Genomic DNA, 15223 nt, shown 5'->3' with positions numbered 1-15223 from the left:
CCCGTTCCTGCCTGCCGGTCTGCTTCGCTCCTGCCATGGCGACACCTACATCTTTCCTCTCCTACCTCCTTTTTCTCCCACCTTCCCCTCCCCGTGGGTGCTGAGCCGTGCTCCCTCAAGGGCTGCAGAAGATAGCGCCAACCATTCCTTTTCCAAACGAACCACTTCCGCACAATTAACGCGCTGTCGGCGGCATAGTTTTCACAACCACCGAAACTGAAACTGAAGCAGTTCTGACATCTAGCAACAAGCAATCTAGCAGGCAAGGAGCACAATACGAATTGACAAGATTTAGAACTTCTTTGTGAGTGCAAGACTGTATTTTGTTATGTTCATATATTTATTATTAAACTAATTCACGATTGTTGCTTTATATTTAAGTGCAGTACACTTTCGACAAACTTGGCAGCCTTCTGCAAAACTGTCCGGCAACATTGTCTCACAAGATGGCGGCGCCCATGTAGCACTTGTCACAAGCGCAAACTTTGTGGTGGGCGACGGCGTCGCGCAGCGTTACCTCGTCCATGTCTTTGTTCGGAACTTTAAGCGAGGCAACATAAGACGCGGGGGATTTCAACAAGATGAGGTACGCCCAACTAGTCATGGGTCCCGCGGGAAGCGGCAAGAGCACCTACTGCAGCACGATCGCTAAGCATTGCGAAGCCGTCGGCCGCTCCGTGCACGTTGTCAACCTGGATCCGGCGGCCGAGTACTTCGACTACAACGTCTCCTTCGACATCAGGACTCTGATAAACGTCGACGACGTCATGGAAGACGAAGAGCTCAGGTTCGGCCCCAACGGGGCGCTCGTGTTTTGTTTCGAGTACCTGGCCGAAAACATGGAGTGGCTTCAGGAACAGCTCGGCGAGGACAGCGACGACTACTTCCTCTTCGACTGCCCCGGCCAGATCGAACTCTACACTCACCTGGACGTCATGAAGAGACTCATCCAAACGCTCGAGGCCTGGGAGTTCCGAGTGTGCGGAGTGTTTCTGATCGACTCGCAGTTCTTGGTCGACACGTCCAAGTTCTTCTCGGGCGTGCTGTCGGCGCTCGCCGCTATGGTCAACTTCGAGATACCGCACGTGAACGTCATAACCAAGATGGACCTACTGAACAAGGCGGGCCGCAGGAAAATCGGCCGCTTCCTCGAGCCCGACGCCAGCTTGCTGCTGGAGGACGATAGGCTGGACGAGAGAAACGCGCGGCTCTCGGAGGCCATCGCCAAGGTCGTCGAAGAATACAGCCTCGTCAAGTTCATGCCGCTGAACATCAAGGTGGAAGAGAGCATCGGCGACTTGCTGCTCGTCATAGACAACGCCATCCAGTACGGTGAAGACTTGGACGTTAAGACGCACGATTTCGATCAGGCGGATCGAGACGGCGACGGTGACATGCCCTACGGTCTGGACGATTGACGAGAATATTAGATGAAAAGACTGGCGCGCTTACCCTGTCACGTACTATGGGTCGTCGTTAAATGCGACCCGGCCCCCGACGTTGATTCGATTCATCAGTGTGATTGCTTCATGAAATTACGACATAATCATAAATGTTGTGCTTTCAGGAAGGTGGTCTGATGCACTCATGTGCAACCTGTCAGCATTACATCATCATGCCGAAACACCACCTTCTACAGCGCACGAGATATGCACTGCAGCTGCCACTCAAGCACACTTAATGAAAGAGCACATTTATTTGGGAATTAAATTATCGCTTGATATTTTGGTTCTTTCATTCTTAAAAGCCATATTATGACTCACTTACCAACTGCAGTGTTGATAAACGTTTTCATTGGCGAAGAAACAGTACAAACATGGAACAATGGCTAAAAGACGCTTGGCGATTTGCATGTGTTTGCACAATTTCTTTGCCGTCTTTTAGCTGTCATTCTTTACATTGGTTCATTAGGCATTTTATTTCAAAGCACTTGCTGTGCTGAAATTCTAATTGCCATTATTCAGCCTTTACAAAACTTCTATGAAATATCCTACCTCTCACTATGCGAAAAGGTGTAAAATATTTCCACTGCAATGGTCTTTTCTTCCAGTGATTTGTTGCATCACACTCGCAGTCTGTTTGCCAAGTATCCACCATATCGATTAGCACTCTAAGCCATGATTACACTTTGGTTTAACAGACCTACGGCACTGTAGGCCACGGTGCACCATGGCATAACTGTAAGACTGTTGCTGTTATTGATGTCATTACCACCTGAAAACCTTGAAAACAGTACACGCAGATTCACCCCTCGCAATGTCATAAGCCTTAGTGTACAATTCTGTACAAACATGTACACAGGAAGGCTCCATTGTTCAGGGCATTGGGTATTGAATTGATACCTTGCATCAAGCCACATTCACCGTACACAGCCTCGCACAACTGCAGTGGATTAGGTTTGAGCAATACATATATAGGTATTACGTGGATGACAACTAGGGAGTGCCTTGACAACGTAACAAGAGCTCAACAGGCTGCATGTTTGAGACCTCTGGTTTAGGAAGACGTGTTTATTAAATCACACTCCTGTCTTGTTGGTATGTACCAGTTTTTCACTCAGGGGTGTCGTCTCAGAGTGAATCTTGTCTGATACCAAGTTCAGGTGGTGCTGTTTTTCTATTTCATCCAGAATATTAACTATGCGTGTTAACTGATTTGGGTATATTTGCTTTCGTGCTCCTCAAAATCTCGTATTATGCGACGCCTGCAGTTCAAAGGACGTTCTACATCTGCTGCCATGGCCCTGAGTGGCAGGGGCCAACTTTGCCAGAGCTAGGTTTAGCATGTGTACATAAGCATCCAAGCAAGTAGGTGGAAAATAACCACCATCCCAGCATTGAACATGTCAAGACAAGATCACTTCGGCGTTTACTGGCAGAAAGATACCTTTCTTCGATTTCCTATATTAAGAACAAAAAGCTAATTGCAGATTTAACCCTCATTCATAACTGTACATTTAAATTTAAAGGTGCATTTAATTGCCTGTATGCTTTCCTCAGCTTCATTGCCTGTTGGCTTAGGAGGGTATTGACAGAATATTTTCGAGTTCCCCTTTTTTTTTTTTTTTAATGAAGGTCTGGTACCTCTAAACCACAGAAAATATACTGTCAAGCTCCACACTGCACAAAATAATATAACAGCCTTTCTGTAGCCAGTTTCGGTTTCGTTTCCTTTCTAATGTGTTGTGACGTCATCACGACGCATGTGTTCATATGAGAGAAGGACATTGCAACGAAGAGGTGGTTTCCAAAACCCGACGTCTCCGACGTGTTTCCGGCTCCGAAAATTGCTGCCGTCGCGCATTCAACCAGCACAGCCTTTAAGATCGCATTTTAATTACAGACGGCGCCACACTGAGGGGCATGGATTTGGACACCAGATGGTGTTACTATACTCTGTTCCATACATAGCAGTGAACGCTGCGGAAGCTGCACAAGAAGTTCGGTCAAGAAAAGTGATCACTTCGCGCATTCCGTCAGTATGCTTCGCTGGGGTCCATGCTTTGCTGCACGCCAACAGCGTTCGCTCGTGCAAGCATGCACGTGAGGCTCCTCACGACGGGTTGCAAATAAAAAACCGGAAAAGGACAACAAAAATTTAAATAATCTAAAACGACAATAGCAGCCACAGTGTGCTTGTTCGCACAATTGCAGTTAAAAAACATCGAACTATGTCCAATGGAGAACAAAGCCAATGCAAGAAGTCTCTAACTTCCACAGCGTCGACTGTTATGTATGGAACGGAGTATAAATGCGTGCCATAGAATAAAGAACCAACTTTGCGTGCCACGTCGCTCACTTTCCCGTTGGAGCGGGGGTTCTCGTAATTGATGGGATTCGCAGAGAGATGGCGCTTGCAGCCGATGGTACTTCGGGTTACCGCGGAAGTCACGACTACGAAGCCAGCGCTCGCTCGGCCAATCGATAGGCGAGAGCCGGAGGCTCCCGACTCCAGAATTGCAGCAGGCACCGCTATAAGGCAGAGGACGGGGCACATGATATGAGCTTAGAGCGGCCGCATCGACTAACGCTCGCAGCCAACACTGGTGGAGAAAAGGAGAAGGGCCAGAACCACCATTTCAGCTCGCGCGGCAGGCATCTTTTAAAGAGGCATTGCTCTGGATCAACTCAATGTATGCCTTTAATTTCCCTTAATTCGCAAATCGAGAGAGCATTACTAAACATTGCCACAAAGTGGTCCTCATACTGAAATGCTTCAACTGCAGTGTCTCGTCTCGCACCACAGGTCGGATTTGAAAATCGCTCCTTTCTCCCAGTTCCTAGGATTCTTTCACAACTTGCATTTAGCAATTCTTGAAGTGAACAAGGTAAGAAATGGCACATTTCAGTAATTCTAAGGGGAAGTTCTGGCATCCTTGATGCTGTCCAGATTCTTACATTGCAGTCGCTTATTGTCATGTTGGACACACAGATACAAAGCAACAATGTTTCAGTGTGCCAGCAGCGTGCAAAATGACTAGCACTATAGTGCAACAGCATCAGTTGTCTTTGTTTCAGGTTTGTCAGATAGGTTTACGCTGCACAAGAAAGCTCGTGTCATGGCATTATTGCTCAGTCATGTTTCGGTTGTTCTGTGTATGTGTGTTCTATTTAATGCCTTGTAGAGTACGCTGTGGTCGAAGCATAGATGGTGTCCGCAAAGCAGAAGTGGCAGTACATCTGGGTGGTCTCGGGGCACACCAGTCCATGGTAATGTGGAGGCCACCCTCACACTCGGATGCAAGAGCGAGCAAAGTCATTTTCTCCTCCGGATAAGGTGATAAGGGGAAATGAGGAATGCGGATAAGTGAGCATGTGTGCTACCAGTACCACTTGGGCAAGGCTTCAACCTAAAGTTACTTGATCCCTTTAGTTTTGGAGTCAATACCATGACATTGAATTTATTACATGCCACAATAAAACACAAAGTATTTTAGAAATTTCACCAAGAATATAACATAATATATTACAATTGAACGAATGACCATGAATGTAACACCATGTTAAAACTCTAAAATAACATGTAGATTCGTTCGCCTATAGTGACTGGCCCTTTTTCTTTTTGTATGTGGCGATATCGATGGTGGTCTTTGCATACAATAATTAGAAAGTCATTTCCAAGAGATATTTTCTTTTGCCATGCTACCGTACTAAGGCACCATAATCTGTCATTGTATGGCTAATGGGGGAGACTTCGCAGGTGTACTGCTGCCATCAGAAGTTCAAGCATTGGTGATCATGTGTTCTACTGCCTCACTATCGGGGCACTATTATATAGGTCCGTGCCTACTCTACCAGAATCTCAAAAAAGCACAAGTTCTTGTGGTATTCAACAGCAGCTCGGAACCATCCTAGCTTTATGTATTGAGTACAAAATGAAAAACCTGTATTGACAGAAGAGCAAGGCTGGCATAATGTAGCGATTCTATTTCGATTCTCTTTTTACGTCTCTTCAGTGTGTAAGAGTGGCTCTCAGCCTACGTTATCACTATATATGGGCTGAGAATATGAGATGTTAAGGAAGCATTTAGAATTAAACCACAAGAATCCTTACATTATATTGGGCTAAAATGTTGAGATTGTTTCTTAATTGGTGTTTCAGGGATGCATAGAAAAGGTGGTCCTCACAGCTTGGCTAGCAACTGAGCACACATTCATGGACTCTCACATGGCGACACCTAATGTACCATGTGAGACGCCAAGGCGACGATGACTGCAGAATAAATTTTACGGAAGGTCTTGTAGATGTTGCTCCCTCAACGAGCAGACACGAGTTTAATGAAATCAGGTACTTTTAGCTTTAATGGAAAATGAGAATGGCTTGTGACCCTTGAGCATGTCAGCCCAGATGTGTTAATACTGCTTATGACGTAGGCTTCTCGATTCACAAGTCCAACAGCAGCATGGCAGTTGAACTGAAAGAAAAAAAAAGGAAATAATAAGCTTCAAGTAAATTTAAAAAACAAAATGCTTGCAGGCATCTTCAGAACACATGATCTGACACCTACTATACAAGAGAAGGCCTCCGCCACCCTTTCGGCCACATCAGGCACACCAAAAAAAACAGCCACTTCACAAAAATATATCACTGCATTAATCATTGCCTTGTACACCCTGTTGAGGTGTACGTAGGCTCTGTGCCCGTGTGCGTGGCATGGCTCAAAGTGCACTGGTCTTCTGTTATGTGGATGTTTTATGTGCAGTGATGAAAAATGTCAATATAAACTGTTTCACAACTCTCCAAGTTCTACATGCATTTTTCTTGAGGTGCAGTCAATGCGGAATGTGTAGTGGCAGCAAGTGGGCTCATTTTTCGCAATAATATTCCTAGTTTAATATTTCTAATAATACTACAGTCGAGACCGAAGAAAGCCACTCAACTTTGTTCTGCACGAAGTTCACATTTCATTAAAAAATTTGTAGATTTTGCTTTGTTGCAATACTGTGGGGTCTTGTACTTTATACTCAGTCGCAGCTGGAATGATCTGTACCACAGAGAAATGGAAATATTCGTGTAATGTCAGCAGAGATACTGGTTGCCTTATACATTCGTTTTATGGAGTGCTGTAGGGTGGTCCAAATATACTTGAATGGGTCCAAAAAGCTGGGCTTCGAAAATTTTTCTAGATGTCAACTTCGCTGCGATGAACGGTGGTGTTGTCTGTCACCATTTGTGTGAAAGGCACCCTTTACCATAGCAGTGACAGGTGATGCCGTCTAGGCGTTTCTTTAGCGACGTCGTCACAGAAAACACGCACTTCATATTTATTGCACACAAAGTAGACGAGTAGTGCACACAAACATGCTATTAAACTGAACCAATCATGAAATGCTACCTCTTAGAAAACTTATAGTGTAAGTACGGTGGCATTTTAGCTGGAAAAGTCGCGTAATATGGTGTCAAATTTAGGCTACACTCACTGTTACAAATGAACGTCAATATAACAAACATGGATATAATGAAGTAAACATAATTCTTTTTGCCGATAGCATGAAACAATTGTAAGCGTATAACAAATGCAGTACATATATATTATAATAAAACTATTTTCTCGTTGGATGCAACTACATTTTCATGCCGTCTGACTGTACTGGCATTTGCTCTGCATTCCCTCAAAAAGGCTAGCAATTCTTAAAAAGCTAACTAAAATGAAATTTGGGACCCCGTAAATGCCTAGTTTCGAAGAGCGTAGATGCAGAGCAGCTCCGTGTAAATTTTACATTTGAAGTATACAAGTGCATGTGACACAAAATGCTTGCAAGAAAGAAGGGTTTTTTTTTTTTTTATACTGGAGGTTTAAAAAACACAGCAATTAGCGGATACCGTAGCGATAAAGATCTAGAATGTTACCGAACCTACAGAATGTAGAACCCAGCAAACTGGGGTGACAATGAGCGAAGGGAGTTTACCTGATAAAGGAGACCCGATCCCTTAGGATGTGTTTCATCAAAGCATCTTTGATGGTTTAGTCACGAGCAAGTTTGCCCAGGGCGACTCCAGGACAGCGGCTACCATCTTGCGAAGCTGCTTCATGCTGCCTGAGCAGTACAGGAACTGCGTACATGCGGTGACCACACCTTGGTGACATTCACAAATGCTTGTTTTTAAGGAGCAATAAAAAAAAATGGAAAGATAAGCCAGACAAGGTAGATTATGTTTGTGAAAATACCAAAAAAATTGCAGTGTGAGCAAAGACTTAGCAAGCCCAATATGGCACAAGAACAAAAGAGCATTCAAATCCCTGCAGCAGCTGTCCAGTGTTGTACACTTTTACAGTACTCACTCATGGCTAGATTATTGTACATCAATCAACAGAGAAAGATTACGCTGCATTGAAATGTAAGCAAGGACAATTTATAGCATCCACAAAAATATCTCGAAATATGCAATGTCGCACTGTGTTGTTCAAACACGTTTATGACTAAATTTTTGACTCCCCACTACTGCTTTTCTTTGCAAATGTGTGCATACGTTGAAGCTGATGGTCTGCACATTTGCGCAGCCGATCTAATGAGTACGTGCTCATGGCATGTTTCCACAAATGCCTTGCTTAAAGGTAAAGAATTTCATTTTTACATTCGCAAATTCCATACATAAGCTTGTAGCTGTCGCTGTGACATATACTACAGCAAAGCAAAGAAAGCACAGCAATGTAAAGCCACCCTGAAATAAAAGATGTTCAGACAATTAATGATGCACAAATATGCTGCTATTCTCTTTACCAGAAACAACGGTTTCTATGAATGTATTGAGACCGGAGAAAGCTACATCATGCTTTATCGTGTGGATAAGCTGCGCCAGCCACAAGGTGATAGAAAATCAATAGTAAAATCAGCAAAAGCTGCATGGCTCTAAATCAGGAAGCCTGTTTCATCTAAGGACTGCCATCAGGGGGCACAAGTGGGTCAACATGTAGATACATCAATCTGTAGATGCATGTAGAAAGTAATCACTGGTTATTGTGTGTACCTTTCATTTCCTTCTTGTGCACTTCCATCAATGCTGCTGTTCCCAGGGTTCCACCTGCACTCCAGTGCTGCAAGTTGAAACATTTGGTCTTGCGCACCACACTAGAGTGATGTGGTGCTCCGTCTGACAAGACTGATGGGCTTCCCGAGGCAGGGGGTCATCCTAGAAGAGTGAAGAGTTGCATAATCGACAAGGGAGCGCAAATATTTAAATTCCAAACATGAATCCAATGGCACATTCAAATGGTCATTGCCATGTGCTCCTGTAAAGCTTCAAAGGTCGTTTAACAATGTAACCAAGCTTCATCATGGCAATAAGCACACTCCTACAGCGCTAACAAATCCAGAAAAATGCTACTAAAGTAATTTGCGACTATAATACAGCTTCACTGGCACCAGAGTGCTTTGATATAATTTAAAAAATCACAGCATATCCACGAAGTGAATGATGATGAGTGGGTGAAGCACCGGGGGATCATTCGGGTAAACCACAGCTACGGACGAGAGATAAAGAGAGCGCGCGTCGGGAACGAGAGAGAAAATTACACCATCTTCCCGTAGGGGAACCCTGAGTAGTATGCGAAGCAGCCATGGGGTCGACTCAAGGTAGTTTTGTCAGCTGTATAAACTTGGACATGCAGCAGCACCAGCAACGCGCAGAACTGTTGTCGACGCCGTCGGCGTTTTGCCCGCGTTCGCACCGAACGCGCGCAAAGTGGAACCGGAACCGGAAGTGGAACCGGAATTGGAACCGGAACGCCATCTAGTGAACACTTCATAAAACTACAGGTCGCTACATACTACTACTACTACTACTACTACTACTACGACAGAGGAGGGAACGACCCACACCCTAAGGAGCTTCGCCCCTAAAAGACCACTCGAATGTGCCATAATAATAGCGCTTGCATATTCGATTCGTATTCAATTAGAGAAGTTGCCAATATGTGAAATTGTAAAGCATTTATTTCTATTCAAATATAAGGGATAACGAAACTTATTAGAACCTTGAAGGAAGGACATTGATGCAATGAGTGGAATGGCCTACCCGAGGACACCGTTTCCCAAAATTCAAACTCAACCTCTTAAAATAACTTATTATACATGTAATTAAAATATCTATATTAGTTTTAACTGTGCATATTTTGTTCATTTCTTCTCCATCTCTTTGCTGCTGTAGTGAAGAGGAACGCCGTCAGCTCGCCCGTATAGCTCGCCTGTATAGATTTTATGCCTCTTTTGCTGTATCCAATAAAGGTCTGCTATGTCTGTCACTATGCCTTCTTGTGTGTAGTTTTGGCTTTCATTGTTTTAGTGTTGTAACGTCAGCCTCCAACCTAGTTGCAATCCTCTAAAGAGTGAATGTAGGTTTCTATAATAAATAGAAGATAAAAAAAAAGTGGGGACTGTTCAGACTTGTTCAACTTTAGGGGAGTCGCAGCTGCTGTGCGGAGGTAACACAGTTTCCTGAGCGAATGCTCAGGTGAGGTAACTCCTGCTTAATACCTTTCGGTCATTTTAGGCAGCCTCATATGAATTTTTTGTCTTGATTAAGGCAAAGCAATTTATTATTTATCCATTAAGACCATATTGGCATCCCGTTAAGACATTGTGCGTTGATATAGAATCACAATTCTCTCCTTCAACGAACAAAGCACTCTAAATGCCTTTGGTGACACAATGCACACTTGTTTCGTTACTGCCATTGTCATGGTGCTCCGGGTAACTGAAAGCAGTCGTTTGTCATCTAGTACACCTTACTCAGCTGAATGGACGTCCAGTTGCAACGGCATTACAGGCATGCATCATATAATGGAAGTAAGACTCATTCTTTTGCCAAATGTACTTCACACGCATAAAATTTATCTGGTTCGAACATGAGAAAATATTCTATATTTGATTTGGTATTTTTCTAGAAAAGTCATAATCGATTAAATTCGAAAATTTCGCCATTCAAACACCCCTCATGACCAGTGCAGCTCTACCAGATCGGTTTATGAAACCGATCTGGTAGCACAGAATTTACTTACAGCACAGGTAGCACAGAAAGTTAACTTACAGAACAGAATTTTCGCAGTTCTATTTGTCAAGCTAGAGCTGTAAAATTTTAAGGTTTTAAAAATAAACAACAAAAAACATGAGCGCTCCCTTTCTCCACATTATGTTCCCCTTTTCATAGTTGAAGAACCGCAGCATCAGAAACCTGTCCCACTCCACAAAGAAAGCTTTGCTTTAAAATATAATGACGAAACTTTGCAACTACATCCATACATTTTTTTCACAGCAATGAAGTAAAGGAAGAGATGGCAGAGGTCTTGCACATCTATCATTTCAGCAGCAAAGATATGGTTTCAGCCTTGTGTTGGAATGTGCACCAAAGAGATACAAAAGTAACCACTGTGGTACAGAAGCAGGAAAACTTGACAGCTAGCCTGTTTCCAAAATCACTATCACAGTTTCTTCAGTTCATGCATGGTTGTTTTTGAGCAGCTTGCCATGCTGCATGGATATTTAAATAAAGCATGCAAGCCCTCTTCATGTCGCAATTACCACAGTAGTGGCTTATCAAACTTATTTTCCAGTGACCACCGCCTATAACCGTCTGTCTAACCCATTTGCAGCTTGGCAGCTCTAAGCATCCTGTCTTGAGTAGCCCTCGTGATGATGCAGGCTTTGACGCACGATTCACTACATCACAGCCTGCAATTCTTCCACATTAAAGTGCTTTCCTGCACAGTGATCCTCAATTGCACCATGGTGCAGCAAAACCTGTGCACCCTTTCGCAGTTTGTTGCAAGCTGGGGCATGCACGGTGTCGTGCAGACTCTTGCCAACACAGTGGGCTTTGGAAGAAAATTGCGAATGTTTCCCAAACTCCTTGAAATAGCTTTCACATATCTGGAGTTGGATCCACACTTTGAAGTTACATAATGCCTGATGGTGCTGCCTGGTTCCTTATTCTACGATCCGTTGTCATGGCAATCTTTTCAGACTGAAACTACAGACCAGCAGCGGGCATGGCTTCAAAAAGACCGCCACACTTGCCAACCTCTTCAGCAATTAGGCCGAACCAATCACAGCCCTCACACCTACGCTCAACTGAAAGGTACATGCGGTACATATTGCATGGGAATTGTTGGCAATTACATGCCAACATGCACTGCGCTGGCAATCCTGTCAGCCATGTGTCAATCAAATAGACCTGTTAATCGGGCAGAAACATAGGCGAAGAAAAGAAACAAATTGTGCACAAGGTCTGCAGTGCAGCAGAAGTGTGTTAGAAGTGCTTAGGATACGCCGTGCTGGCACTTGTCTGCAAGTCTTACCTCACCAACATATTTATTGTGACAGTCTCGCCGTGGTTTCCTCTGTCGGATTGCACTCGTCAGCTTGGTTCTCGTGCAGGTGTGCTGTGTACTGTGAGCATCGTCTACAGCCTGCAATGCAATCAAGCAGCAGTGAAACAGTGAAACACATGGTAAACAAAATTAAAAGGCAATTGAAAGCATTTCAATTTTATGGCTTTAGGATTCAATGCATGCAGTGCGTTAAAGCCAGATTTGAAATGAGGCAAAGGTCAGTATGTTTTTGTGGTGGTTTTTCAGACTAATTTACAGTTCACAACGAGCGTGACGACTTTGACATATGATCTGTCTGAGTGATGAGAGATCTTTTCACGAGTGGTGACAGCTGTCACTGAAGCTATGAAAATGTGGCCAGCAACTCACTTCAACAGTGTATTGCAGCGTTTTTCACTTGTGCAGCAGCACATATCTGCATTTGCGACACCGATCGCATTCTGACAGTGTTTCTGTAGATGCTCAAAAAGAGCCATCAAGCTCCAAGCCTTAAGGAGTAGTTCCATGCATTCACCGACATCTTGAAGATTATACATCCTCATTCACTGCAACCTAACGGCAATATCTTTTCTAATGGTCTCAACCATTGCTACTCCTGGAGTGCAACGGCTTGCTGCCGACCAACTCAACTGTATTACGTGCTACCACCATATAAGGGACATCCTCGGGATTTTCACCATGCCTGTGATTTCTTCGGATTTCCCCAGATGCCACAGTGAAAGAACACAACTTGGTATAACCATGATTGTTACAGGGTTCCCCGTGATAGATGAATTAGGAAAGATCCTCTGCATGCGAATAAAAAAAGGGTGCCCGACGGTCTCTCGCGCTTCCTGGCAACTGCAACATACGCACGCGCAATCGTTACAGGGAAATGCTTGCAGCGAACGCTATGCACGAAGGCGAGCTATCTGGTTATCTTTTCTAATTCCCCCGTAAGGCTGCCGCCGACACCCCGGACGCGCAGAAGGGGGCGCCATCTAGTGGTGCTGAGAGGATCTGCAGCTCCCGCTGCGATTGGTCGGAAATTTCCGCTCATGGTCAACGCACGAACGACGATGACGGGCTTTCGGTGAAATGGGGCTCTTAAAGGTGTCGCATTAAAATTGGGGTTTAGGTGGAGTTTGAACCGAGCACCTTCGGAATGGGAAACGGCCACGAAGGCTCATTGGTTCAAGCATGTTAGAGGGGGTGGTAGTGAATGCCTTCGCTTTGACTTAGTAGAGTGTCTTAAGAGAAATTTACTGTTGCGTGCATGGTAATTATGAGTACGGTAATCAAGAATTGGCTAATTATACTGAAGTGAATGGCAGTGTTGGGGCTGTTCATTGCACTTAAACAAATGAATGTGTGTGTATGTGTGATGTTTCGATAAGCAGGTTGTGTTGTGACTTGGTAAAGTGTCTTACAGAAATCTACCAACGCACACATGGTAATTGCGAGAATGCAAATTAGGAATTAGGTCATTAGATAAGTTGTTGCGTTCTACTCATAAAGGCGAAGCTTAAGCATCTCCCAAGTTTATTACTCTCCTTCCTGCCCTTTGATGCCAACTTCTTGGCCGACTTCTCTGGCCGCTTGCCTCGCTTATGGTCATATTGAAATGGCAAGAAGCATATGTGACCTGTTTGACTGTACCCTAATTACTGAAATGCCAAAACAATACACGTGTTATGGTTAGTCAAAATGGCATTTGCAGGGATGGAAGCGGCCCAGGAAGTTTGGAGCAGCTCTGGAAGCAGCAAATTTGGCACTTTGGAGCAGGTTTGGAGCCGAGATATTCGCCGTTGATCCTCATTCCTAAGAATACTTCTAAGCATGCAGTGAATAGCATTGGAGAGATTGTGGAGAACCAATGTAGCTGCGGAATCTTTGCAGATATTTCCCAAGATATTCACGTATGCATCCTGAACTCCTTGATTACGCAATGCCTTTATGACTGCTGGTATCTACTGAATCAAATGCCTTTGCATATATAATCTATGAAAGTTACATAGAGGTGTTTATTGTACTCCGCAGATTTCTCGATTACCTGATTGACGTCATGGATGTGATCCATTGTAGATTCGAGCTCACGAGCTCGCAATTCAGCCTCCTCGCGCCTTTTTCTCCGCTTTGCCTCCGCACTCCTGGCCCGAAGTTCCGGGTCCGCCGCCCGTCGTTGCCGGTTCGCTTCAGCCTCATCGAGCCCGATATTCAGGATTCTCCCGGCGCTTTCTCCGCTTTGCCTCCGCTCTCCTGGCCCGATATTCCGGGTCCGCAACCCATCGTTGCCGCTTCGCTTCAACTTCACGAGCCCGCAACTCAGGATTCTCCCGCCGCTTTCTCCGAATTGCCTCCGCTTCCTTGGCCCGAAGTTCCGGGTCCGCAGCCCGTCGTAGCCGCTTCTTTTCAGCCTCACGAGCCCGCCACTCAGCATCCTCCCGCCTCTTTCTCCGAATTGCCTCCGCTCTCCTGGCCCGAAATTCCGGGTCCGTGGCCCGTCGCGGTCGGTTCGCTCCAACCTCACGAGCCCGCAACTCGGCTTTCTCCCGCCTCTTTCTCCGCATTGCCTCCGCTTCCCTGGCCCGAAGTTCCGGGTCCGCAGCCCGTCGTTGCCGGTTCGCTTCAACGTCACGAGCCCGCAACTCGGCATTCTCCCGTCGCCTTCTCCGCAACGCCTCCGCTTCCCTGGCCCGAAGTTCCGGGTCCGCAGCCCGTCGTTGCCGCTTCACTTCAGCCTCACGAGCCCGAAAGTCAGCATTCTCCCGCCTCTTTCTCCGCATTGCCTCCGCTTTCTTGGCCCGAAGTTCCGCAGCCCGTCGTTGCCGCTTCGCTTCAACCTCACCAGCCCGCAACTCAGCGTTGTCCGGCCGCTTTCTCTGCATGACCTCATCATGTCTGGCTTTGGCCTCGGCGTTCCCTGCCTCCGTGTTCCGTGGCCCCCCTACAGGTCGAGCTCCAGCAACACCTACAAATACTCGGGAGTTGTTGGCTCCAGTCGATGTAGATGCCCCATTGTCACCAGCCGAAGAGCCTTGCGCACTAGCAGACGGCACCGCATCCATATGACACGCGTCTAATTTTCACTCCGGACTGGGCATTCAGCGAGCAACGAAAGCAATGCTCACCTCTTTCAAGGATGCGTGCACATACACACATATGCCCATAGAATAAAGAATCAACCAGCAGAACCAACTCACAGCCCGGGCACACCCGGTTTGCGTGCCTTCACCGCCGAGTGAACACTCGTGACGTCACACGAAGAGGTTCGCTCGGCTGCTTGGTCAGGTTTCGGTTTCGTTTTCGCGCTTTATTGCTTATTTAAAATTATTTTCGAATTTGCGGAACAATTCTATTATCAGACGCAGGACATGGGGGTCTCGGGAACCTAAACATTCCGTTACCTTGACATGG

General features: G+C 45.4%; 2 protein-coding genes across 4 annotated transcripts; one reads left to right on the top strand and one right to left on the bottom strand.

Moving 5' to 3' along the window:
- The first annotated feature begins 447 nt into the window (after positions 1 to 447).
- On the top strand, positions 448 to 1723 carry LOC119453324 (GPN-loop GTPase 3). Its single transcript, XM_037715363.2, has one exon. The coding sequence runs from the start codon at positions 582 to 584 to the stop codon at positions 1416 to 1418; it is 837 nt and encodes a 278-aa protein (XP_037571291.1). The 5' UTR covers positions 448 to 581; the 3' UTR covers positions 1419 to 1723.
- A 4058-nt stretch (positions 1724 to 5781) lies between these two features.
- Positions 5782 to 15040, bottom strand: LOC119453322 (octapeptide-repeat protein T2-like). Of its 3 annotated transcripts, none has more exons than XM_049667763.1 (6): positions 14116 to 15040; positions 13860 to 14006; positions 11795 to 11905; positions 8470 to 8631; positions 7410 to 7554; positions 5782 to 5914 (listed from the first exon to the last, which is right to left on the bottom strand). In XM_049667763.1, exons 1-4 carry the CDS (start codon positions 14872 to 14874, stop codon positions 8497 to 8499), a joined length of 1152 nt encoding a protein of 383 aa, XP_049523720.1. In that variant the 5' UTR covers positions 14875 to 15040; the 3' UTR covers positions 5782 to 5914; positions 7410 to 7554; positions 8470 to 8496. The 3 variants fall into 3 exon arrangements, with proteins under 3 accessions (XP_049523720.1, XP_049523721.1, XP_049523722.1); XM_049667764.1 differs by having other exon boundaries at positions 13860 to 13898; XM_049667765.1 differs by having other exon boundaries at positions 14332 to 15040.
- Positions 15041 to 15223: the final 183 nt, after the last annotated feature.

Source organism: Dermacentor silvarum, chromosome 5, assembly GCF_013339745.2.
Source record: "Dermacentor silvarum isolate Dsil-2018 chromosome 5, BIME_Dsil_1.4, whole genome shotgun sequence".
Classification (NCBI taxonomy): domain Eukaryota; kingdom Metazoa; phylum Arthropoda; class Arachnida; order Ixodida; family Ixodidae; genus Dermacentor; species Dermacentor silvarum.
The sequence above is the reverse complement of the archived record's forward strand: the minus strand, read 5'-3'. Positions and strand labels throughout refer to the sequence as shown.